Source organism: Dendropsophus ebraccatus, chromosome 3 (genome assembly GCF_027789765.1).
Source record: "Dendropsophus ebraccatus isolate aDenEbr1 chromosome 3, aDenEbr1.pat, whole genome shotgun sequence".
Taxonomy (NCBI): Eukaryota; Metazoa; Chordata; class Amphibia; order Anura; family Hylidae; genus Dendropsophus; species Dendropsophus ebraccatus.
Genome location: NC_091456.1, coordinates 46,347,255 through 46,373,157, shown reverse-complemented (window position 1 = coordinate 46,373,157; position 25,903 = coordinate 46,347,255). Strand labels below are relative to the sequence as shown.

At 44.0% G+C, this 25,903-nt stretch overlaps 1 protein-coding gene across 1 annotated transcript; it reads right to left on the bottom strand.

Annotated features, from left to right (window-relative positions):
- Positions 1–10,576: 10,576 nt before the first annotated feature.
- Positions 10,577–25,679, bottom strand: IRF9 (interferon regulatory factor 9). Its single transcript, XM_069961661.1, has 9 exons — positions 25,532–25,679; positions 23,728–23,907; positions 23,397–23,577; positions 21,568–21,680; positions 21,346–21,493; positions 20,127–20,171; positions 16,176–16,541; positions 15,718–15,833; positions 10,577–14,500 (listed from the first exon to the last, which is right to left on the bottom strand). Exons 2-9 carry the CDS (start codon positions 23,905–23,907, stop codon positions 14,348–14,350), a joined length of 1,302 nt encoding a protein of 433 aa, XP_069817762.1. The 5' UTR covers positions 25,532–25,679; the 3' UTR covers positions 10,577–14,347.
- Between the last annotated feature and the right edge of the window lie 224 nt (positions 25,680–25,903).

Genomic DNA, 25,903 nt, shown 5'->3' with positions numbered 1-25,903 from the left:
GAGACAGCGGCCCCGCGTCAGCCAATGAGGACGCTGTTACTGAGGCTAATGTGTCCCCTGGTTTCCCGCGCTGTAATAGCAGCTAGTGATGAAAGGGTTAATGTATGAGCAGAGGGCTGGGGAATCACCTCACAATGAGAGTAATGGAGATAGGACTGGGGCTTTATTGCCATACAGGAGAACTAGTAATGAAACAATACCTATACCTGCTGCACCTTCAATATTCCTTCCCCTCACACAGTGGCATAGCTACAGAGAGCACAAAGTCCCACCTGAACCTTTAGGGCCCTATTACACCAACAGATTTCTGAGCAATTTATCTGACAGATTATTGAAGCCAAAGCCAGAAATGGATTTGAGAACAGAAAAAATCTCAGTCTTTCCTTTATGAGCTGTTCTCTGTTTATAGTCTGTTCCTGGTTTTGGCTTAAAAAAAAAATAGATAAATTGGCCAGATATCTATTGGTGTAATAGGGCCCTTATACCTTATCATTGGTAACAGCTTCTCAGTGACTGTGGGAACCATTACTGTAAGGGCTTATTCACACATTTCTGTGAAACATATCATCTCTTACTCGTCCATGGTTCTGTGTTGTGAACAAGCCCTAAGGGCCCTATTCCACCGGACGATTATCGTTCGCATAAACGATCCAAACGACCGCTATTACAAAAGACCTGAAATCGTTCACTCATTTACATGGAAAGATAATTGTTACTTATAATCGTTCTTGCGGTCGTCTTGTCGACGCTATTGCGTTCATCACTACTGCGAACGACCGAAAGACTTCTTATTCAATGCGAACGATTTGCGAACGAGCAACGATAAAAATAGGTCCAGGTCTTATTAAACGTTGTTGTTGTTAACTGCTATTCAAACGAACAATTATCGTTTAGATTAGAACGATTTAACGATAATCTGAACGATAATCGTCCGGTGGAATAGGGCCCTAAGGGTATGTGCACAGCGAGGAAAACACGCGGAGCACTTGTGGTGGATTCTTCCACTCGTCCACGTGCGCTTATGCTTCACTCTCCGCCTGTGCCATAGACTCCATTTTATGGTCAGGCAGATTGCCCTGTCCGCCCGAAGAATTAACCCGTTCATTCTTTGTGCAAACAGCGGAATCTGCCTGACCATAGAATGGAGTCTATGGCACAGGCGGAGATGCACGCGGCCGCGAGTGGGGGCGAGCTGCAGAATCCGCCCAGGTTTCCTATTGTGCACATCCCACTGGCGGATTAAATGTACCCTGGGCCTCGGGCTGTCCACCCAACCTGGGCCTCGGGCTGTCCACCCAACCTGGGCCCCCCCCCCGTCAATTCGCCCACATTATAATCTGCTACTGCGCCCCCCACTGTCCCCAATAAACACTGCCTGCCTCCCCTCCCTGCTGGCCCCAATAAACATAATGTTTGGTCCCTTGCTGCTACCCCCAGTAAGCATTGCCCACCCCACCTCCACTGCCCCCAATAAACATATTGCCACCTCACCTGGTCCCCTGATGTTGCCCCCCCCAGGTCACAGCAGCACAGAGGATGTCAGGAGAGGAGGGTGCTGATCTTATAGGAGAGGTCCGAGCAGCACAGAGGATGTCAGGAGAAGAGGGTGCTGATCTATAGGGGAGGTCCCAGCAGCACAGAGGATGTCAGGAGAGGAGGGTGCTGATCTATAGGAGAGGTCCGAGCAGCACAGAGGATGTCAGGAGAGGAGGGTGCTGGCCTTATAGGGGAGGTCACAGCGCCCAGCAGCACAGAGGATGTCAGGAGAGGAGGGTGCTGATCTATAGGGGAGGTCCCAGCAGCACAGAGGATGTCAGGAGAGGAGGGTGCTAATCCTATAGGAGATAGTCCCCCTTTATAGATGGTCTCCCTCTTTCCCCTCTATAGATTGTCCCCCTCTTTCCCCCCTTATAGATGGTCCCCCTCTTTCCCCCTTTATAGATGGTCCCCCTCTTTCCCCCTTTATACATGGTCCTCTTCTTTCCCCCTCTATAGATGGTCCCCCTCTTTCCCCCTCTATAGATGGTCCCCCTCTTTCCCCCTTTATAGATGGTCCCCCTCTTTCCCCCCTTATAGATGGTCCCCCTCTTTCCCCCTTTATAGATGGTCCCCCTCTTCCCCCCCTTATAGATGGTCCCCCTCTTTCCCCCTTTATAGATGGTCCCCCCTCTTTCCCCCTTTATAGATGGTCCCCCTCTTTCCCCATTTATAGATGGTCCCCCTCTTTCCCCCTTTATAGATGGTCCCCCTCTTTCCCCATTTATAAATGGTCCTCCTCTTTCCCCCTCTATAGATGGCCCCCCTCTTTCCCCCTTTATAGATGGTCCCCCTCTCCCCCCCCTTATAGATGGTCCCCCCTCTTTCCCCCCTTATAGATGGTCCCCCTCTTTTCCCCCTTTATAGATGGTCCCCCTCTTTCCCCCTTTATAGATGGTCCCTCTCTTCCCCCCCCCCTTATAGATGGTCCCCCTCTTTCCCCCCTTATAGATGGTCCCCCTCTTTCCCCCCTTATAGATGGTTCCCCTCTCCCCCCCCCCTTATAGATGGTCCCCCCTCTTTCCCCCCTTATAGATGGTCCCCCTCTTTCCCCCCTTATAGATGGTCCCCCTCTTTCCCCCTTTATAGATGGTCCCCCTTTCCCCCTTTATAGATGGTCCCCCTCTTTCCCCCCTTATAGATGGTCCCTCTCTCCCCCTCCCTTTATAGATGGTCCCCCTCTTCTCCCCTTTATAGATGGTCCCCCCTTCTCCCCTTTATAGATGGTCCCCCCCTTCTCCCCTTTATAGATGGTCCCCCCCCTTCTCCCCTTTATAGATGGTCCCCCTCTTCTCCCCTTTATAGATGGTCCCCCCCCTTCTCCCCTTTATAGATGGTCCCCCCTTCTCCCCTTTATAGATGGTCCCCCCTTCTCCCCTTTATAGATGGTCCCCCCCCTTCTCCCCTTTATAGATGGTCCCCCTCTTCTCCCCTTTATAGATGGTCCCCCCCCTTCTCCCCTTTATAGATGGTCCCCCCCCTTCTCCCCTTTATAGATGGTCCCCCCCCTTCTCCCCTTTATAGATGGTCCCCCCAGTCAGTAAATAACACAAAAATAACAAAATACAACTCACCTACCCTGCGTTCCCCGTCGATCCTCTCTCCTTCTGCAGTCTCCGGCTGATGCGCGGCTGCCGGGGGTGTCCCGTCCTCTCCCCGGCAGCGCGCGCATCACACAGCTCCTAGTGCCGCCTGGGCCCTTACTTCCGGTACGTGCGCTCCCAGTACCGCAAGTCAGGGCCCCAGGCGGCACTAGGAGCTGTGTGATGCGCGCGCTACCGGGGAGAGGACAGGACACCCCCGGCAGCCGCGCATCAGCCGGAGACTCTTGTGACCGCAAGCGAAACAATGCTTGCGGTCACAAGAGTGCAGTGGCGAGGGGAAGGGGGCCTCCCGGGCGGCATTATAATGTGGGCGGCGTGGCATGGGCCCCCCCGGAGCCTCGGGCCCCGGGCGGCCGCCCAAACCGCCCTAAGGCTGTGTTCACACAGTTTTTGGTTCCGTCTTTTTTACACACACTGATATGCTACATGACCACCTTCCCATTGGAAAAACCTGCTATTAACCCAGTATGGCAGCTTTCAAGATGACATGATCCAGACATAGCCTAAAAAATAGTCCCCCGCACCCATTACTTGCTGGGGTATTCTTCAGATATGTCATTTACCCTTTCACTTCTGAAACAAAAGGGTGTCCACAGACTTCTGACCCTGCAGTATGAAGTTGAAGCCCAACATAAATCGGGGGATTAGCTAATCCCCCGATTTATGTTGGGCTTTATGGTTGGCCCCTTAGTGTTTATATCCACCCAATAACCTATTTATTTATAATATGTGGTCTTCCTCCTTCCATCCCACGTTAGTTTATTTGTACCGATAATGGTTTGTTCACAAGAATCCAGCATTAGATGAACAACCTGTATGTTTTCCCTTTTCCAAGACGGCGCCCGGGATGCCCGAACAACACTGCGCATGCGCTGGTCTCACGCAGGCTTGCGGGATGACGTAATAGGATGGCGCATGCGCAGTGGCGTTCTACAGGTATCGTTTGCTATACACTAATACGCCATGACACAGGAGCATGTGGGTAAAGTATCTGATTGTTTTATTTGTTTTATCTGTATATACACTGTATGAGTTATCTGTATAAGATATATTGGACACTAGAAGGGTCAGTAGTTGCCCGATTATAATATACACTATATGTCACTACCTAACACTGATGGAATATGGTTTATATGCATATGGAGAAATTTGGAATACTATGAATATGCTGATTTTGATCAATGAATGATTATATCACTGTACACTAGATGATTTTCTTGATTGTTTTTCTTAATTGCTGTGTAATTGCTGTGTAACACATTTAAGAGTGGTTTGGACACTGTGTAAGACACGGTTGAGAAAGGCTGAGAACCAGCCGAAACGTTGCGGAAGTAGGATGTGAATAAAAGCATCACGTTTTTCACTTTGAAGTGCTGTCTCCTGTTGAATCTTGTGGATTATCGTCTGGACGGAGGGGTCCGGTCCGGTGAGGCGTGCACCATTATCTACTGCTTCTATTTTTGATTAGCCTGTGCTGTTCCCCAGAACTGTTTTTTGCATGTGGTTAACCCCTTCGCGTCAGTAACATGTATATATATGTTCCTACTGCACACACCACGTTCAGTAGGAATGTATATACAGTGGTACCATGGTTTAAGAGTAACTTGGTTTAAGAGCGTTTTTGTTTAAAGGGGTACTCCAGCGGGGGGAGGGCTATTTTGGGACCTGGCCGGGGAGGAGGTGGCTGAGAGAAAAGACGTCCATTCACCTCCCCAGATCCAGCGGCGGGTCCCGTATCGCGGCGCTCCGGTCCCCGGATGCCGGCCGCTTCCTGGTGTCTGACACGGGCTTGAGATGTGACGGCTCCTCCCCGGCCAGATCCCAAAATAGCCCCCCCACTGGAGTACCCCTTTAAGAGCTCCCAGTTTTTCAAAATTGTGACTTGGTGTTAGAGCATTGCTTTGGTTTAAGAGCTCCCTGTACTGGGTAGGATAGGAGTGGGTCTACAGCCCTGTACTCTGACCCAGGAAGTCTCCCTCATCTTCCAAATAGGGATGGTCCGAAACTGCCGAGGTTCGGGTTCGTATGAACCCGAACGCTCGGCATCAGATTCCTGCTGTCTGCCCGCTCCGTGCAGCGGGTGGATACAGCGGGAGGACTGCCTGGAAAACTTTTTCCAGGCGGTCCTCCCGCTGTATCCACCCTCTCCACAGAGAGAGCAGACAGCGGGAATCATTGAACTCGGTTCGGACCATCCCTACTTCCAAATCATAGCAGATCCACTTCCTGCTGGGGCTTGCATCAGGGGACAGGAGGTAATCTCCCCATAGCTGTAACCCCTCCTTCCCTGGACAGACAGTGCTGCTATACTGTGCCCACATCTGCCCTGCTCGTTCTTTCATGCTCCCTGCAGTCTCTGTCAACCCCTGTGTTTCCCATCCTCTCCATTCCTTCTATAATGTGCCTTAACTCACACTCAGCTATACACACAGCTGCTATACTGTGCCTGCACTCACACTCAGCCATTATGGGGATCTGCAGTTCCATCCTGTATCTACAAACTTCTGCTGTTTCTTCAGGTTTATGCCCTTACTATACATTATACTCCACATGCTGATTGCTGTACTGTACAGTAACTTATAATATAACATATCCAGCATTTTCTAAATCTTTGTTTCATTTGTTTTACATGTTATTCAGAATAAAAAATCATTATTTTTGGGGTGTGGAATCAATTGTCTTCATTTCTATGGTTTCTTATGGGAAAATTTGCTTTGGTTTAAGAGTGGATTTGGATTTCAAGCACAGTCCTGGAATGAATTATGCTCGTAATCCAAGGCACCACTGTATACGTTCCTGTAACTGACAGAGTTATTGATGAGAGCGGGATAGCTGCAGGGATAGCGATCCCGCTCTCATCAGTATCTGGGGCTGCAGGTAATGAGAGGCATCTGTGATCCCGCAGCCGACTCTCATTAACCCCTTAAACGATGCGATCTACAGCGATCGCGGCGTTTAAGGTACTCAGTGACAGATCAATCGATCAGACAGATCGCTGCGGGGGTCCCGATGGCATTTGCCAACAGGCGGGGGTAAGCTCATTACCTTTGTCCTGTCGGATCCACGATCTATGTATAGAGTCTGCTCTCAGGCAGGCTCTATATATAGATCACAGATAACACTGATCTATGCTATGCTATGGCATAGCATAGATCAGTATATGCAATCTAATGATTGCATATATTACAGTGTTAAAAGTGTTGTTTTAAAAAAAAAAGCTAAGTGTACTAAAAAAGTTTTTAAAAGTATTTAAAAAAAAACCTTACAAACCCCCTTCCAATAAAAGTTTAAAATACCCCCTTGCCCATTATAAAAATATAAATAAATAAACATATTACATATCATAGCGTGCAGAATTGTCCGATCTATTAAAATATAACGTTATTGTTCCCGCACAGTGAATGGCGTAAATGGAAACAAAAAAAAATCGCACCAGGATTGCTAATTTTATTAAATTATATATCACAAAAAAATTCATAAAGAGCAATCAAAATTTTTCTTGATAGGGTTAATTTTATGAGTTTTAATGTCTGGGGAATTCCTCTTACCTTGAGACTTCTGATACATGGAGACAATAAGGAATTTTCTAATGATGAACTACACTCACCGGCCAGTTTATTAGGTACACCATGCTAGTAACGGGTTGGACCCCCTTTTGCCTTCAGAACTGCCTCAATTCTTGGTGGCATAGATACAACAAGGTGCTGGAAGCATTCCTCAGAGATTTTGGTCCATATTGACATGATGGCATCACACAGTTGCCGCAGATTTGTAGGCTGCACATCCATGATGCGAATCTCCCGTTCCACCACATCCCAAAGATGCTCTATTGGATTGAGATCTGGTGACTGTGGAGGCCATTTGAGTACAGTGAACTCATTGTCATGTTCAAGAAACCAGTCTGAGATGATTCTAGCTTTATGACATGGCGCATTATCCTGCTGAAAGTAGCCATCAGATGTTGGGTACATTGTGGTCATAAAGGGATGGACATGGTCAGCAACAATACTCAGGTAGGCTGTGGCGTTGCAACGATGCTCAATTGGTACCAAGGGGCCCAAAGTGTGCCAAGAAAATATTCCCCACACCATGACACCACCACCAGCCTGAACCGTTGATACAAGGCAGGATGGATCCATGCTTTCATGTTGTTGACGCCAAATTCTGACCCTACCATCCGAATGTCGCAGCAGAAATCGAGACTCATCAGACCAGGCAACGTTTTTCCTATCTTCTACTGTCCAATTTCGATGAGCTTGTGCAAATTGTAGCCTTAGTTTCCTGTTCTTAGCTGAAAGGAGTGGCACCCGGTGTGGTCTTCTGCTGCTGTAGCCCATCTGCCTCAAAGTTGGACGTACTGTGCGTTCAGAGATGCTCTTCTGCCTACCTTGGTTGTAATGGTTGGCTATTTGAGTCACTGTTGCCTTTCTATCAGTTCGAACCAGTCTGCCCATTCTCCTCTGACCTCTGGCATCAACAAGGCATTTCCGCCCACAGAACTGCCGCTCACTGGATGTTTTTTCTTTTTCGGACCATTCTCTGTAAACCCTAGAGATGGTTGTGCGTGAAAATCCCAGTAGATAAGCAGTTTCTGAAATACTCAGACCAGCCCTTCTGGCACCAACAACCATGCCACGTTCAAAGGCACACAAATCACCTTTCTTCCCCATACTGATGCTCGGTTTGAACTGCAGGAGATTGTCTTGACCATGTCTACATGCCTAAATGCACTGAGTTGCCGCCATGTGATTGGCTGATTAGAAATTAAGTGGTAACGTGCAGTTGGACAGGTGTACCTAATAAAGTGGCCGGTGACTGTATGTCCTTATCAGTTTCAAGGACATTGTCTCGACAAACTGGACTGTGTTACATTTGGGCTCTGGGAATCATCCTTTATTATAAGTGCAAAGAATGTATTGTTCTAACCTTTTCACGCGTTATACCACCTTGACTGCGCAGTACAGGAAGCAGTTGACCAATTATGGACTGGCCTATCAGAGTGTGACATGTATGTGTCTTGTGACTTAAGACCCCTCCTGTGTTGAGAGTTTACATACTTTATATGAATACACTATGCATGAGTAGTACCGCCCCATTTTCTGTCTATAAAAATTAACACACATCAATAAAGGGGGCGCTTCCCAAACTTACATTACTGATACGCACATCAGAATGTCTGTGTCCGTGATTTTAAGGTTTAAGCAAAACTGCAGCTGCTATATAGATATATTTGAAACCATCCTCTACCTGGGTATTTGACTTTTCTCCATAGAGACGGGTCAACATCTAAATTTTAACCTTATCATTCTGCTACACCAATATGATATTAATAAAAACTAGAGATCATGGCGCAAAAAATGACACCCCAACCAGCCCTGTTGGTAGAAAAATAAAAGCGCTATGGCTCTTAGAAGGCGGGGAGGAACATTGCATTAATTTGACCCGGACTTTTGTGCATCAAAGGGCTCTGTCTTGAAGGGGTTAAAGGGGTAGTGCAGCGCTAAACACTTATTCACAAAATAACATTACAAAGTTATACAACTTTGTAATGTATGTTATGTATGTGAATGGCCCTCTTCCCCGTGTTTTCCCCCACCCACGCTAGACCCGGAAGTGTGATGCACTATACTTCCGTCCCTCGTGCCGCCTCCCCTCTGTCGCGTCATAACTGTGCTCAGACGTGATTGGCTGAGCACAGTTATGCTGAGCCAATCGCGGCTGAGCAGCTGATGACGCGGCAGAGGGGGACCGGCATGAGGGACGGATGGAGCGGTTTGGCCGGACGCCCGAAGATGACATCATTGTCCCAAGATTGCGGACGGGGGTCGACACGAATAAAGGGGTTAAAGGGGGACTATCAGCAGGTTAGAAGAATCTAACCTGCATATAGCGCCCTATTGCGCACGGAGCACTGAGGATGAAGGAATGTCTCTTACCTTCATCCTCGTCATCGTTTCAGTGCAGTTTTAATGTAGTCCTTTGTCCGGTAAGGATATTTGGAGCACTGCCCTACTCTCAGAGTGCTGATCTGCCCTGGACAGCCTGCTCCTTTTGATGATTGATCAGTGAAGTGGGTGGTTGGGGCAGCCTGGATAGGCACTTGGGGGGGGGGGGGGATGCTCTAAACGGCCCTAATAGACAGAAGACTACCTTGGAGGGAACCTGTCACCTGGGGCAGAACCCACCCTACCCCTGGATAAAGTATCAAATACTTACCCCCTCCTGCCAGTCCTGCCCGCTTGTCTGCATGCTCAATATGCAAATGAGCAGAGATGACTCTGATGTCCATAGGAAATCACTGCTCCATGTTACTGCTGTGGATCACCATTATGCTTGGCATTTCTCCTGCACATCCAGTCTCCTGACCATTTGCTGAGCAGAAAACTGTGACACAACTGCATTCAGCACTGCTGCTTGTTCAGGACCAGTGAGGCCCCATCCATCACTCATTTCTTATGGTGCAAAACAGAACAGATAGAAAATTACAATATCCACGTGTAAATGGGATTTCTGGATCTATCTGGCAGATGGTGAGTCTGTTATTGCTCCTGGTGGGCGACATGGCTGCAGTGTAATATTAGCGGTGGGCTACATACTGAAATATAGTAGAGAAATCACCATATTAGCAGATACGTGTTAGTGCCTCATTATTCTGGGAACAGATTATCATGGTAAACATGTATAGGGGAATGTATTATCCATGTATGGGAGCAATTGAGTTACTCTATCATCTAGTAAAAGTTTGACAGTATAACAGACTCCAGTACATAACATGTTGGCATCTACATAAAGACTCTTCATTGACCCACGGGCAGTAAGGTAGCAGCCAAATGGCAGTCATTCATGATCATATACTACTTCTAGATGCCTGCCCTTAATTCTTTATTGCAGAGGAGCCTCAAGCTGGGACCTATACTCCAGTCCTATAATCGATCCTTTACTGATCACTCATAGGACCCCACACCAAAATTTACCATTGACTCCTCTCACCACATACTAATAAATTATGGAAAAAAGTTTAGTTAATTTTCCTGATAATTTATTTGAAGATCTATTTAAAACATTGGCTACCTGTACTTAACTGAGTTGAAATGCTCCATACAGCATGGTGAATGGTGAATGCAAGAAAATGCTAGGGTTCTATGTCTTAGGAGGAGTGTCAATGCCATTACTGACTATGGGCCACAATACAAGACAAGACAAAATAAGTAGTGGTGATCAGCAGAGACAAGCGAATCTGAAGCCCGCTTGGTTTCTCTGAGCCCCTTACCCACGGCACTTAGATGCAGCACTAGGGCTGCCTGGATAACATGGATACAGACATAGGCTATATACATGTTCTCTCTAGGCCTACTTCTTCGGCCACTGGTAATCAGATGCCGCCCATTCATGTTCATACAGACACAAGCATGTTTAAGGAAATGAAGGGAAACATATTTTATAATTTTTTTTATTTATTTTTTTTTCCCCTGCATGGATTAATAGAGCTTTTATATTCATATACAAAGTACAGAATTATAAATAAGACCTAACACACTTAAAAAAAAAACAAAAAACATTTCACACTAAAAAGAAACTACTAGTCAAGTGAAAATATTAAATGCTTTACGTTCCACAATTCCTAAGCAGTAACTTGTAGATACATATTCATGAGGGGGAATTGGTCAAGACAAACAGGGAGTACATCGGAAAAAAGACGCCGGGTGGTTTGCGGAAAAATCTGCACCTTTTTCCTGGCGTACACCAGGCATATTATTGATAAATTCCCCCATAGTGTCTCCCATTATTTGGCCAAATTATTGGCTCCACAATGCTGGATCTCTTTGCTTTACACTTAGGTTAATTATAAGTGTAAAGAATAATGCACACATTGGCGATCCATTTATTTAATTACTTTTTTTCCCTTTCTCTAGTCATCACTGCTATGATAGTGTATATTTAATAGACCAATGGGTAGCCTACTCATGCGTAGGACATGTGCTGGAGGATACAGAATCTATAAGGAAAATCTCTGTACCTCAGTATGGACCCTTACAAGTTAACTTCATAAATGAAAGGGAAAATGACATATCTGAAAGTAAAGCATGAGGGCTTATCTTTTTGGGCTATGTCCAGAACACGGCTGCCATCTGGAAAGCTGGCATATTGGATCAAAAAAAGTTTTTCCAATAGGAAGGTGGTCATGTAGCATTTCAGAGAAAACCCAAACCGTCTCATAACTCAATTTTTACAATCGGATTTGCAATATCTCTTAGATTGGATCTAGTGCCTTCAGCTCTGTGTTTAGCACCATGGACAGCTCTTCTGAACACAAAGTTGAAGGTCCTGGATCTAATCCTTATGAACTTTTGATATTCTTCTGAACCAAAAGAGAAATTGCAAATCCGAGCGTGATTTCTGAGACAATTTTTGTCTTCTTTGATATGCTACATGGCCACATTCCCATTAGAAAAACTTGCCCTTGATTCAATATGGCGGCTTTCAAGATGGTTGCCATGTTGCACACATAACCTAAAGAATAGGCCCCTCTCATTATTCAGATATGTCATTTTCCCTTTAGTTTCTGGAGGAAATTATCTAATGTATGAGTCTATATAGTCTATAGACATGTATAAATAGTATATAGACATGTTACTGTAACACTCGTTACAAAACAGTATTTTCCAGATCAAGAAAAATTCAGCTCTAATGCTTGGCATGTACACCTAGCCTAGGAGCTATGCTTGGTATATATACCTAGCCTAAGAGCTACTGTATGCTTGCCATGTACACCTAACCTAGCAGCTATGCTTGGCATATATACCTAGCCTAAGAGCTATGCTTAGAGAGTACACCAAGATTAGGAGCTACGCCTGGCATATATACCTAAGCTAAAAGCTATGCCTGGCATGTACACCCAGCCTAGGAGCTATGCTTGGCATAGCCTAAGAGCTACACTTGACATATACTGTATACCTCGCCTTAGAGCTATACTTGGCATATACTCCTAGAACACCTCCCTCCAATCACCCACGTAAAGACAAAAAAAAGGATCTTTTTGAAATCCGCTGGGCCAGTATAAGTTTGTATACCCTTTACTTCTGCCCATAAATGCCCTAAAAGTTTTTCACCACAGAGTGCAGAAAAATAAGGATCAAAATAAATTCTATTTTACATCTATAGATAGTGGTCGTCATAGTATGGATATCATGTCACAAGCAACAGTCTAAAGACATAATGTAAAGTGGTTCAATGATATAACAAAACAATTATATTGCATAGTGTATGTATTCTGGATATATGGTAATAATAAAATGTTTAATAAAACTATTATGCAAATATGCAACTAACAATATATTGACCTGAACCCTACACAGTGTGCTGTATAACATAAATGCATATATATATATCTTATTTTCCCAAAAAGAGAGACTAGGGCTGAGTTAGCAGTCCAATGTCATCTGATATGTCACCTGTATTCATTTCCATCTATGGTTAACATAGTAGACTTTTCACACCACAGCTAAGATGCAACTACCAACCCAAGGCAATACAATAGTATTACCGCCACTGACGAAGGGGTTAATTTTGAGAACCTTGAAACGTGTATAGCATGAATTAATATATGGACAAGTGACATACAGGACTAGCTACCCTGAATTAACACTAAAGTCCTACCAATTTTATTCCAATTTATCCACATTGAATCTAATTATTCACTGGGGGCCCCTGGACAACAGTATTGCTCTTCCCGCTGACCTAAGTCTGCAGTCTCGATCAACCACTACCACCATCATCCCACTTCAGACATGGATACCGGAGATGTGATGAGCAAGAGCTGGAGATGAAAGTGAGGCTGTGATGGTGCTCGCGAACTCAGAAACACGAGGACGCGCTGCTGGACCCCTGTAGTCTGGACCTACAGAGACAGACCCACTACACTGCAGGAGGACCGCAGGAGCCACACTGAGAATCAGCGGCCGCTGCAGGACGGGTGAGAGGCGTTGTATACGCCGATCTGTTTAACACTCAGCCTTTACAAACTCATTGTGGCCAAATCATTGAGATTGAACATAGCGATTTTAATTCTCATTCATCCCACCAGACATCGGGGATTCTGTGTAACGTATGCAACACAGACTTACCCTGCGGGGAGCAACTGGATTAGCTCATGCATGAGCATTATAAGAGGACTACAAGTCCAATATAAACCAACATCTCACTAAAACAGTGTTCCACACCATATATACAGGACTTCACACTAATGAACTACTAAAGACTGTTGGTTATCAGGGTGTGAATAAGTCCTTTTCTAGATTTGTCCAGGGCCCTGTGATACTGCATTATTTGCACAGATTTTAACCACTGTATATGTTAAATTACTGTTTATCTCACATGGTGTACAATTTACTATGAATTGAGATTTTCCTTGAAATTTGTTATAACTAACTGCTATTTTTTATCTATTTATTTAATTTTTAACATTAAACTATCCTGTTTTGAAAGATAGGGCTGTTGCAGTCTAGAGGACTGGAAAAACTTTTTTTATAGCATGTTTCCCTTTATTGGCCCATCTAAGTAGGGGCATTCTTTCAGTTTCACCTCGACCTATTCAGTACTCCAATTGTGAGCTACACCTATTTACTGTATCTATTGCAATACTATAGTGGATTGTCCTATCAGTCTGGTAACAAACAAAAAATGAATTCTTTACTTAAGAAGAAACCAAGAAGAACAATTGTGGAGAGGATAGAACCCCAACCAATAGTGCAAACTAGGCCATGGAGTTTCCCTACTAGCTCTTACCTTACTGCAGTAGATTGCAATAGTTTGTAAAAGTTCTAGAAATCTACAATATATCTGAACAATTTAAACAACTTCACATTTAATAACATATTGATGTGGACGCTATACGGATGAGGAAGCACCAGTTCTTAGCTTCCTTCCTTTAGAAAGAATGTTTCTGTAGTTTTTCCATGTGAAGCCCACAGGCAGGGACATAATAGATTTCTGTATGTAGCTACCCTGTCCAAGGCAGAGATGTTTGTAGCCACCCCCTCTACCACTCAGGCCCTGTCAGAACACCTTTTTAGCTGCTGTTTATAGACACACTGCTTACATACTAATCTAAACAAGTATCCAAGTTTGAACAAAAAAAGATATATACATTGTATTACACCTGAATGATAGGTGCAGCAGATAGTGTGCAATTGATGGACATGGCTAAATTATGAAATTTCAGGAATGCTATCCAATGTAGTTACTGGTAACAAAGTAATATATGGGGAAGAAGGAAGTAGCATGAGTAAATCTGGAAACTGAATGGTGCACGAATTTTCAGTTGCTTGACGCACCAACTCAGAGGCAATGACTTGTTCTATCTGCGGGAAGTAAAAAAAAAGATTAGTCATTTCACAGTGTATATAGCTGTAAGTTAAAACCGAATACAAGTGCATACCATATAAAAAAATATTATTGAAATGGAATAACAAATAAAATGAAAATAACATTGAATGAATTTAGGCATGGTATGCATAAACTAATTCTAGGAATTATTTTATAACTTTCTTCCAGACCATAAAATACTATTAAAGGGGTATTCCACTCAAACATAACTTTTGATTCTTTCCATACTTGTTCTTTTCTATTCAGTCTCCTTCCCCCAGTTCTCAGCTGCTGCTTTCTGCCGAAGACACAAAACTCTGTGTGTGAGCCTTCCTCTCTGACTCCTCCTCCCTTCTGAGACAGCTGATCTTAAAGTGACTGTACCACCAGGCCCAGGCTGAAGCACTGAAGGTGGGCCGACCCACCCTTAGTGTGAGGAACCCCCCGCCCCTCTATGATAGGGTTCCATTGATTCTAATGGAGTAACGTCATGAAGGGGCTGGTGTTTCTTCCCACTGGCGGTGGGTCGGCCCGCCTCCAGTGCTTCAGCCTGGTCCTGGTGGTACAGTCACTTTAATAAGTCCCTGAGTGGCTTTATCTGCAACATTGTAGCTTCTCTGTAATGCTGGGAGGATTAATCACAGTGAGTTAATCAGCAACTTGACCTTAGAATAACCCTCCCAATATTACAAAGAAGCTACAATGTTGCAGATACAGTCAGTCGGGGACTTGTTTACATCGACTGTCTCAGGAGGGAGGGGGAGGAGGGGAGACATAGAGGAAGGCTCACACACAGATTTTTGTGTCTTTATTAGAAAGCAGCAGCTCAGAACTGGGGGAAGAAGGTTGAATAGATAATAACAAGTATGGAATTAATTGTTAGTCTCACCATGGGCAGTGGCATATCAAAAGTTATATTTGAGTGGAATACCCCTTTAAAGAAAAACTTTAAAGGGAAACATCTAATTTGCTCATATGACCTTATAACGCACAGGGTGCTGAGGATGAAGCTGATTTTCTGACCTTCATCCTTGGCACCGTTTCTGTGTAATTTAATCCATATGCTAATAAAGCGTTTTGGTGCCCCTCAGTACCTTGTGTGCTACACTTCGAACCTGCTTTTCATTTCCCTTTAATATGATGGCTAAAGCTATATCACATAAAAAACTGCAGCGTTACAATACCTTTAATCAGAAACGAAGATATACAATACCTTTGCTGTGATAAGTTTGTTCGTTGTGTGGCTTGACTCTGAAATTTCCTCCCCAAAGCATAGTGTGACATGGTACTCAGGTGGCGTGCCTCCTTCTGTTCTGTATGTTTCCAGATCTGAAAGAAACATAATGCATAGGGGGACAATCAATATAACAGTGTAGGTTAAAAGTGAAGGAATTGCCCATAGCAGACATACAGTAATTCAGCATCTCATAGGAGAACATTAAAAAAACAATTGTATGAAAAGGATGGAGGAAATGTGGGGAAATTGCCCATAACAGTCATAATTCCTGCTCTTTTTAACACAAATAAGAATTGTTATGGGCAACGCCTTCATTTTTCCATTGTATCCATGTTTATAATCCTACCCCATAGAATAAAGCAGAAGGCACACCAAATATACCCTATAACAATTACTGTAGTATATAAGTGGTCCCAGGAGCTTAAACTTTTTACCTCTCAAGAACTTCTGGGTGTCGAACAGTTTTACGTAGGCATCTCTTTCCAGTTTGTTGATCACTCTTTCAGAATTTGAATTAGGTCCAGTCCAGTAAATACGTCCTGAACACGATTTTTGACGTTGAGCAAAGATTCCATCAATATTACTGGCCAGCATAACACCAGACTGAAGAAAACCAAGAAGTTCATTTGTACTTTTTCGTATCTGTTCTTGAAATTGCGTTCCTGGAACAGGAAGAAGTACATGTTCCATTCCGCTAAAGAATCCTTCATTAGGAGCCCTTGCTGAGAGTTTGCATTCTCCACTGTGAACCACCTTCGTTGCCACTTCAGTCCCACTGTAAATCACTGTAACCCTTAAATCTGGGAGATAAATCAGGGAGAACAATACTGAATATAGTAAATAAACCTTTGACATCGTGGTAAGCAGGCCTGCGTACATCCATCTACCTTGTAATATTGCTCCCTTAGGGTGCGTTCACACCTACAGGATCTGCAGCAGATCTGCAGCAGATTTGATGCTGTGTTCAGTTATTTAAATGAAATCTGCTGCAGAAAATCAGCTGCAGATCCTGTAGGTGTGAACACACCATTAAGGTATGTTTACACTGTGTAAAAGCAGCGTAATTCCGCGGCAGAATGCCGCCTGCCTCGGTGTCTCTATGGGAGGACATGTCAATTCTTTGCGCGGAGAGCGTCAGGAGCGTGCCCTCCCATAAAGACACTGTGGGGCACTGAGGCAGGCGGGATTCCGCGGTGGAGAGCTCCACCATGGAATGCCACCACTTTTACTCAGTGTGAATAAGGGTTCGTTCACATGTAAGGATCTGCAGCAGTTGGATGACGCAGATTTGAAGTTGCAGATTCAAAGCAAATCTGCGCCATCAAATCTGCTGCAGATCCTGTACGTGTGAACCCACCCTAAGGTTTTTTGTCACCCACATCACTTTTCTAAAAGTAGGTGAAGCTTGAAGGGAGCAGCTAACCATTGCCCATCAGATTTAACAAAATTATATACTTTGCTGCCACGGCAAAGCATATCTTGACCAGAGTACCCCTTTAGGTTTTAGATTATATAGAAAAAATAAAAATTAAAAGCAGCACCACCTGAATATTTTTTGCCAGCAACCCAACAGACTCAATGGTAGGTATATAGAACAACAAAAATGTTGCAGCACTGACATGGTTATAGATGTGGTTTCCAAACCAGCACCAAAATACACAAAAACTTCAATCAAACATAGAACAAGTTTTTCCTGAGCCACAACAGAGCTCCTTAACTTTTTTAGGCTGAAAAACAGTGGGGGACATGTATCATCTGGCGTTCCAGGGGTTTTCGGCGGAAATTGCCGATTTGCGCAATATTTTATTTGCAAATGGCCGATTTGAGAATAAGGGGGCGGAACGGAGGGCGTTCTAGTACTAGTACTAGTACTAGTATATAGGCCCCCTGTGTGCTCCCCCACTAGTATATAGGCCCCCTGTGTGCTCCCCCACTTGGATAGACCCCCTGTGTGCCCCACCAGTATTATATAGACCCCTTGTGTGCTGAGCCAGTAGTATACAGACCCCTGTGTGCTCCCCCAGTTATATATAGACCACCTGTGTGCCTCACAAGTAGTATATAGACCCCCTGTATGTTCCCCCAGTAGTCCGCGCGATTCACCATCCGTCCGCGCGATTCACCACGTTCCGCAAAAAGATACGCAGAAAACCTATTCCAGTCCTCAGCTGGCGTAGGTTTTCGGCAGTGCGCACCAGAGCGCACGGGATTTATGTAGAGGCAGTGTGCCTCTACATAAATCCACTTAGCTCCAGAGATGCGGGGACATTTATAAGTCCGGCGTAAAAAACGCCGGACTTAATAAATGTCCCCCAGTGTGTTTTTTTTAGGTGAACTATTGCTAGCTTTTCATTGTTGCTGTATTTTTCAGCTAGTTCATGGATAAATTTACATTTCTGTGAAGAATGTATCCACAATCGACATAGCTGGCTGCAGGTTTGATTTCTATACCTCATCTAAAATTCTGAACTGGTTCTGTACAATGTGAATGGTATTTTGAAAAGTTTTATTCGTTTGAATTAAAGGGGAAGTCTGGGCAAAATAATTTTAAGAAAAGTTATTGCCCAACAAAAGTTATGAAAATTACCAATAGACACTTATTATGGTAGATGCACCTGTAATGCATTTTCCCGGCACCAGGGGCGGTCTTGGCATTTCTGGGGCCCCAAGCGAAGTTATGTCTGGGGCCCCCCCTCGACACGCGTTCCAAAACGATAGACCGCTGTGTGTTGCCCCCAGTAGTATATACCCCTTGTGCGCTACCGCCAGTAATATATACTCCTTGTGTGCTGCCCCCTAATAGTATATACCCCTTGTGTCCTGCCCCCAGTAGTATATACCCCTTGTTTGCTTTCCCCAGTAGTATATAGACCCCTGTGTGTTCCCCCAGTTATTTAAAGCCCCCCCCGTGTGCTCCCCAAGAAGTATGTAGACCTCCTGTGTGCTGCCCCAGTTGTATATAGACCCCCTGTGTGCTGCCCCCAGTTGTATATACCCCTGTGTGCTCCCCTACTAGTATATAGGCCCCCTGTGTGCTCCCCCACTAGTATATAGGCCCCCTGTGTGCTCCCCCACTTGGATAGACCCCCTGTGTGCCCCACCAGTATTATATAGACCCCTTGTGTGCTGAGCCAGTAGTATACAGACCCCTGTGTGCTCCCCCAGTTATATATAGACCACCTGTGTGCCTCACAAGTAGTATATAGACCCCCTGTATGTTCCCCCAGTAGTATATAGACCCCCTGTGTGCCCCACTAGTAGTATATAGACCCCTGTGTGCTCCCCCAGTAGTAGATAGCCCCCCTGTGTGCTCCCCCACTTGGATATAGACCTCCTGTGTGCTCTCCAAGTTGTATATAGACCCCATTCTGCTGCCCCAAGTAGTATATATACCCCCTGTGTGCTGCCCCCAGTAGTATATAGACCCCTCTATAAAGCCCCAGTAGTCTATAGCCCCCCTGTGTGTTCCCCCTGTTATATAGCCCCCCTGTGTGCTCCCCCCATTTATATAGACCCCCGATGTGCGCTCCCCCAGTTAAACAGACCCCTGTGTGCTCCCCCTCCCATATAGTATATAACACAATAAAACAAACACTTATACTCACCTGGGTCCGGGCGTCTCCTCTTCTCTTCACTCTTGTGGCCGCAGGAAGGGTTTTCCCTGCGATCACAAGAGGCCGCACTCCCCTTGTCCTGGCGCCGATGCTCCAGTGATGTCACTGGAGCGCCGGCACCACAAGTACAAAGCTGCCACTTGTGACCGCAGGGAAAATCCTTACTGCGGCCACAAGAGTGACTGACAGGAAGGGAGCCAATGTCTCCCGCCCTGTAAGTGCTGCTGCATGTAACTATGAGCGCTCATTACGAGTGCTCATAGTTACAGTTCAGATGGCAGCAGCGAGCAGGGCAGCGGCCCTGTCCAGCGGTCTTAAGCACAAGAGCGGGGCGTGGGGCCCCCCTGGATGTTGGGGGCCCCAAGCGGTCACTTGGGGTGCTTGGTGCCAAAGACCGCCACTGCCCGGCACTTACTACAGCATGGCCTGTTCATGTCTCTGTAAAGTTGGTGACGTCACATAAACTGCCGACATCTGCTTCTGTAGTCTGTCCCACCGCTGCAGCAGGTGTCGTCAGTTTATGTGAAGTGACATCGCCAACTTTACAGAGACCTGAACAGGCCATGCTGTAGTATGTGCAGGGAAAATGCACTATAGATGCATCTCCCATAATAGGTGTCTATTAGTAATTTTCATAAATTTTGTTGGGCAATAACATATCTTAAAATAATTTTGCCCGGACTTCCCCTTTAAAGATATTTTGGTACTGTCAACTGTCACAAATTAAAAAATATATATGTTGCTTATATTGCAAAAAAATTACAAATTTACCTTTGAATGTCTCCTGTGGTGAAGGAACAAGGGGAGGGATGGTGGCTGTAGATAAAAAAGATACAGAAAGAGTCACCTAGCGCAATGGAATATGTTGGAAAAGTCAACTAGTGGACTAAAAATAACGAACTCCCTGGGAAACTGGAAAAAGTTTCCCAGGACTGGATACAGCTTTTCCAGGCACCTGAAGAGGAGCGGCAAGGGGTTCAAAGGCAGCCGGCTAACAAACCACTTTGCTTTGTTTATACTGTAAATTCGCTCATCTCTCATCAGGAGTTTTGTTCAGTGTAAACATTATTTTCTGATGGTATTTGACTTGCATACAGGTCAAATTAACATCTTCCACTAAAGGCCCTATTACACAGGCCGATCTGGAGGAGCAAGCAGGCGACGACCTGTCAGATCAGCACTCACTCCCTCCTCATTCCCCGCTCGCTGCCAGCCCTATTACATGCACTGACATTGAGTGGGTAAGAGTGGGTTGGCCACAGGGAGGGGCTCCCTGGACAATCTTTGGATTGTCCAGGAAGCCCATAGTAGACTGCTGTTATCATTCTATTTTTTTTTTTTCAACATAATGAAAGACAAGGATCAGATAACATCCTCCTTTTAAAAGGAGCTATTACACCAAGTGATTATCGGCCAAATATGGTTGATAATCACTTTCTGTAATAGGGCCTTAAGTTTTGATTATTCTCCGTTAGTCCAATGCCTCATTAAATTGGGTGCAGGTTTGCTCTCTTCTTTTTTTTAAAGAAAATGTTAAAAGAGATAGGGAGAGATTTATCAAAGGGTGTAAAATTGTGACTGGTGCAAACTTCCCACAGCAACCAATCACAGCTCAGCTTCCAGCTCTGGTGAAAGAAAAGAGGAGTGATTGGTTGCTGTGGCAAGTTTGCACCAGTCTAAATTTTACACCCTTTGATAAATGTCCCCCATAATTTTTATTGGTGGAGTACCCCTTTAAAGTTAAAAAAAAAAAAAAAAACACAAAAAAAAAAACATTCAAACCTTTTTCAGTTCATTACTTTGCAGGTGAAAAAGTAAAAATGTAAACAAAAAAATGTAATAGCTAATACAGTATTTCTGTATGAAAATGCTAGGACCTATGTAATACACACCCTGCTGTTGTATGACTCAGAATGATGGGTAATTCTCACAACACGCATTTACAGTAAAAGGGCATTTCACAATATGAATTTCAATCTGTATAACTTACCCATATCAGTGATGCTTCTATTATCACCGGAAGACTCACATACAGTGATGTGCTGTGCTGCAATAGGTGGATCTGTGTTACTTAGGTCACTTCCAATCCCAGAATCTTCTGGTGAAACAGAGCTAGTCACCTCAGAAACCTCAAATTTCTGATTGAAAGAGAACATAGATTAGACATAGTATGGGAATATGATTAAGACAAAGGAGATTCCTTTAATCTTACCAGCGAGACAATCTGAGGTTTCTTTTCCACTGGATCGGTTTCATCAGATGAGCTGCTTCTTGAATCTGAAGTAAGTTTTCTCTTCCGCCCTTGCTTCTGTGAGGCTGCAATACCTGAAGACACAACAGGAGATTGACATTTTTTATGGGTAGTTTCATCATGGATTTGAATATTAATATGTTTGCCCTTAAATGCTTGCTGTTGTTTCAAACAACTGTATTGCCCAGTATATGTGATCTGTAACATATCTGTAAATCACTTTATTTACCAAGACTTCTTACACCAGCAAAAACCTAAAAAATCTGGGCCACCAGGTGTCTAACGTCTTTGCAAACTGCTGTTCACTGCCTGTAGTTAGGGGAGATCCATCCCTAGTAACCCAGACAGCAACAGAAGGGGACACAGGAAGTGGGGGTGGGGCTTAGCAGGTGATATGTGCAGGAGAGGGTGAGCCTGGGCTGTGTGCATGCAACAGAAAAGGAAATAGCTGTGCACCATGAAGGGGACTCTCAGGGCCTCAATAACAGCAGTGAGTGCATTAAAATCACATTAATGTCATCACTCTGAATGGTTAATAAAACAAAAACCTTGCAGGTGTAGCCATCTAATGTGTATAGTGGAGAGAGAAGGGTCAACTGCTTAGGGGTACAAACCCACTTGACGTATTTGCTGCGTGAATCAGTCTTAAAAATAAGCAGGCAAAACGCAGGTTGGCTTTATACAATTGTTCTGCGTTAAAATACGCAATTGCGTATTTTTGAAGCGTGAAGCTTGTTGTTAGCAAAGCATCAGTTGTTAACAACCTGTGCGAAAAACGCATGTAGCTTCACGCTTCAAAAATACGCCACTGCGTATTTTAACGCAGAACAATTGTATAAAGCCAACCTGCGTTTTGCCTGCTAATTTTTAAGACTGATTCACGCAGCAAATACGTCAAGTGGGTTTGTACCCTAGGATCTCAACAGGTCAGATCCTTTCCTATTCAGAATACATACATTCAGGCACATAAAACATGAAAAGACAGGAAGAGCTTAATGAGCTATGTGATATGAATGACCAGCTGTAATCCTATCAGCAGCATGGCACATAGGAAAATTCACCTAATATACACTTTAATTCTATATAAAGTGCCCACCCTTTATGTGCTGCTGAAAAGACTAAGGAAAACAGATGTACATGTTAATTCCAGACTTCCATTATATCATTTACAGCAACACAACAAGTCAGAAAATACAGTAGCGAATGAAATTCCCGAGGAGAGACCGTCTGCACAGATTTCAAAATGGACTGCCAAATGTCTCTACCGTACACTATACCTTTCACAATGTCTTGTAATGAGTAATGATAAGTTCTGGGGGGATGAATACTTTTGATGTTTTTTTCACTATCTTTAAGTAGAAGAAATGTATAATTTATTATATAAGCTAGTGGTCCTAGAACGGGTAAGTGAAGAGTTATTAAACCATATTAATAAAACACCAATGAGAATTATCTTTAGAAGAGGTGATGGGCTTAAGAGCTGGGAACACAATTCTCTTAAAAGACTCAATGGGAACCCAGAAGATTTAGAGACAACAAATATATTAGTGTTTTCATCCACTTGTCCTATCACTGGTAACATAAAAAACACAAATGTATGTATGTATAATAAGTAATATGTCGCAGGGCAGAACTTTTCTGCTGCAAGGAAAACCTACTATATATTTACTAAATACTATATTGTATATACTACATACTATATATATGTAGATCTCTACTTCTTCCCTTACTTCACTTCTATCTTGTGAAATATAAGCATTGGGTTATATATCTATGATTGGAGCCCTTACCTTGTTCTTCAGGTGGAACTATCCTATACACCTTGAATGGCTCCGATATATCCAGCTGGGATCTGTTAGGAACTTCCTGGAATTCTGGACTCTTGTTGAGAGCACAGCGAAGTCTGGTTTTCCATGCTGCGGCATCAACCTTTTCTCCAGCTTGGTATTTTTTCTTGTACATAGCCCATGCCTAGTAATAAAAAGAACAATTCCATAAATGTAGCAGCAGCACAAAACTATAACATTCATTACAATGCATGATATTTTTCGGGAGAAAAAAAACTGGGTTGCATTGAAAAAAATTAAAATCAAGGTTTTTATAACAGAGTAGATAAAGTACCTTAAAGATGGCAGCATCTTCATCATGACGAAAGTCTTGTTTGCCTGCATGTTTCCATGGGATTCGGAAGCAGGATTTCTGCTCATCATCCCACTTAAGTCCCTGGTACTTTCCACTTTCAATCTGTTCCACCAGCCAGGGCTTCAGCTTTCTAGTGGACCGTGCATTAGCAGTGGCCATCTACGAATAATCATATAGGTATTACATTACAACATTGCATTACTAGCTACCAGAATAGTAATTATGTATGAGATGGTGATCTCTACTCTGCACCCTTCTTCATTAGCTGCTCAGCATAGGATCTAAAACAATATAGGTTATTCAAACATACTTTCGTCCATTATCCTCTTGTCACTGTCCTCTTAGAAGTCATTCTTTTATGTACTTCTTACCTGTTATTTATCTTCTTCAGCTGTGGGTGTTTGGTTCTACATGCATCACAGATGCAAAGACTATCAGGAGGCAGAAGTAGTTTGCAACCAACCTCTTATTTCCTGCCCTATTTTACACACAAACTACAGCTTCATTCCATAGAAATCCATTGAGGTGCATGCACTCCTGTGGACTATAGCTCGATTAAAATTGGAAAAAAAGGTTCCACAAAGTTTACACTAATCCCATGTCCTGAAGATTAAAAGTGAATCTGACAGCTGCAATTCATGTAATAAACTGCTGACGCTGTTAGATAGTTGTTAGAATAAGGAGACACGTGGTACCTTTCATATCCGTCTGTGCTTCCAGAATGTATAAAAATGCCTTTATTTTCCATTGAAAAGCGTCAAAGTCGTTCTCAAGCTCCTGATTTGCTGCAAGCCTGAATACCTCTACCCCTCCCATACCTGACCCTGCTTGATTGACAATCAGCTGCAAGCTACGCTCCAAGCAGGGTCAGGGATGGGAGGGGAGGAGATGTTACAGCCCTCAGAAGAACAGGAGCCGGGAAAGCCTTTTTAAGGGGGCATTCACACGTCCGCAGATTTGCGGACGTTACAGGCAGGAAAGGAATGTCATAGATTTGTTTCCAGTCCGGCATGATGTGTCAGTATCATGCCAGCAGTCAGTATCATGCCGCGGCTCTGTCACAACAGTCACTTCAAAGAGTTTCCCTGCTGCCGCCATGATATTGACCCATCATGCCAGGCGGGGAATGAATCCATTACATTCCTTCCTCGTCCATACCTTCTGCAAATTTGCGGACGAGTGAATGCCCCCTAAAACTTTTCACTGGAGAATAAACACATTTTTCCACATTCTGGAAGCACAGACTGATATATGAACGATACCATGTGTCTTCCTGACCTAACAGCTATCTGTCAGTGTCAGCAGTTTGGAACGTGAATTGCATCTGACATTCCCTTTAAGAAGCTGTCGTGTCCACCCCTATGCTTTATTTACATTTCTACCTGTTTCGACCTATTGGCTGCTGTGTATTAGCACAAGCCCACCAGGACGGCAGTGCACTGTCAGCTGATTTCCATTTGAGCAGGGATAGAATAATTATAAATAGTTAGAATTCCTACATTATGACGTTTCCATAACATCCATTGGGGATGCACGGTGTTACCACTACAGGCTGCTGGTTCTGACGGATTGCTTTTGTTGTATTATTCTATACCGACACATTTTTATTATGGTTCCTTTCCTACTTTTGCATCTGAATAGAAATACCCAACGCAGGGACGACCCACTAGTCGATTTCATGCAGTAAACACTCCAAACAGGGATGCAGGACTATCCTCTAGTTTCAATTCAAAGCATTGTAGAATCAACAGTGTGAAACTATAGCATAGTATAATCCACCTACCTTACACCTCTATAACTTGTGGTAATTTCCTCTGTCGGAATATCTTCTTTAGTTTCTTTTCTCCTCTATAATCATAGCCGCCCCCAGTTTCTCTTCCTGTAGTTTGCTCTTCTTGCTTCCTCCTTTTCCCAGAAATCATGTGACCTGCACAGAGCTAAACACAAGCAGCAGTCTAATACTTGCAATAAACTATGTGGCCAGCAGGAGTGCTCTAGCATGTTGGCTGTCAGACTGCATTGCAACTTCTCCCAGTGCATCACAGCCTCAAAGTTTAACTCCTTATGAATCAAACTTAAAGAGTGAAAGGGGATTTTTTTTGTTTTGTTATTCGTCATTCTGACTTATATAATGATCTTTAATTAACAGTTTGTT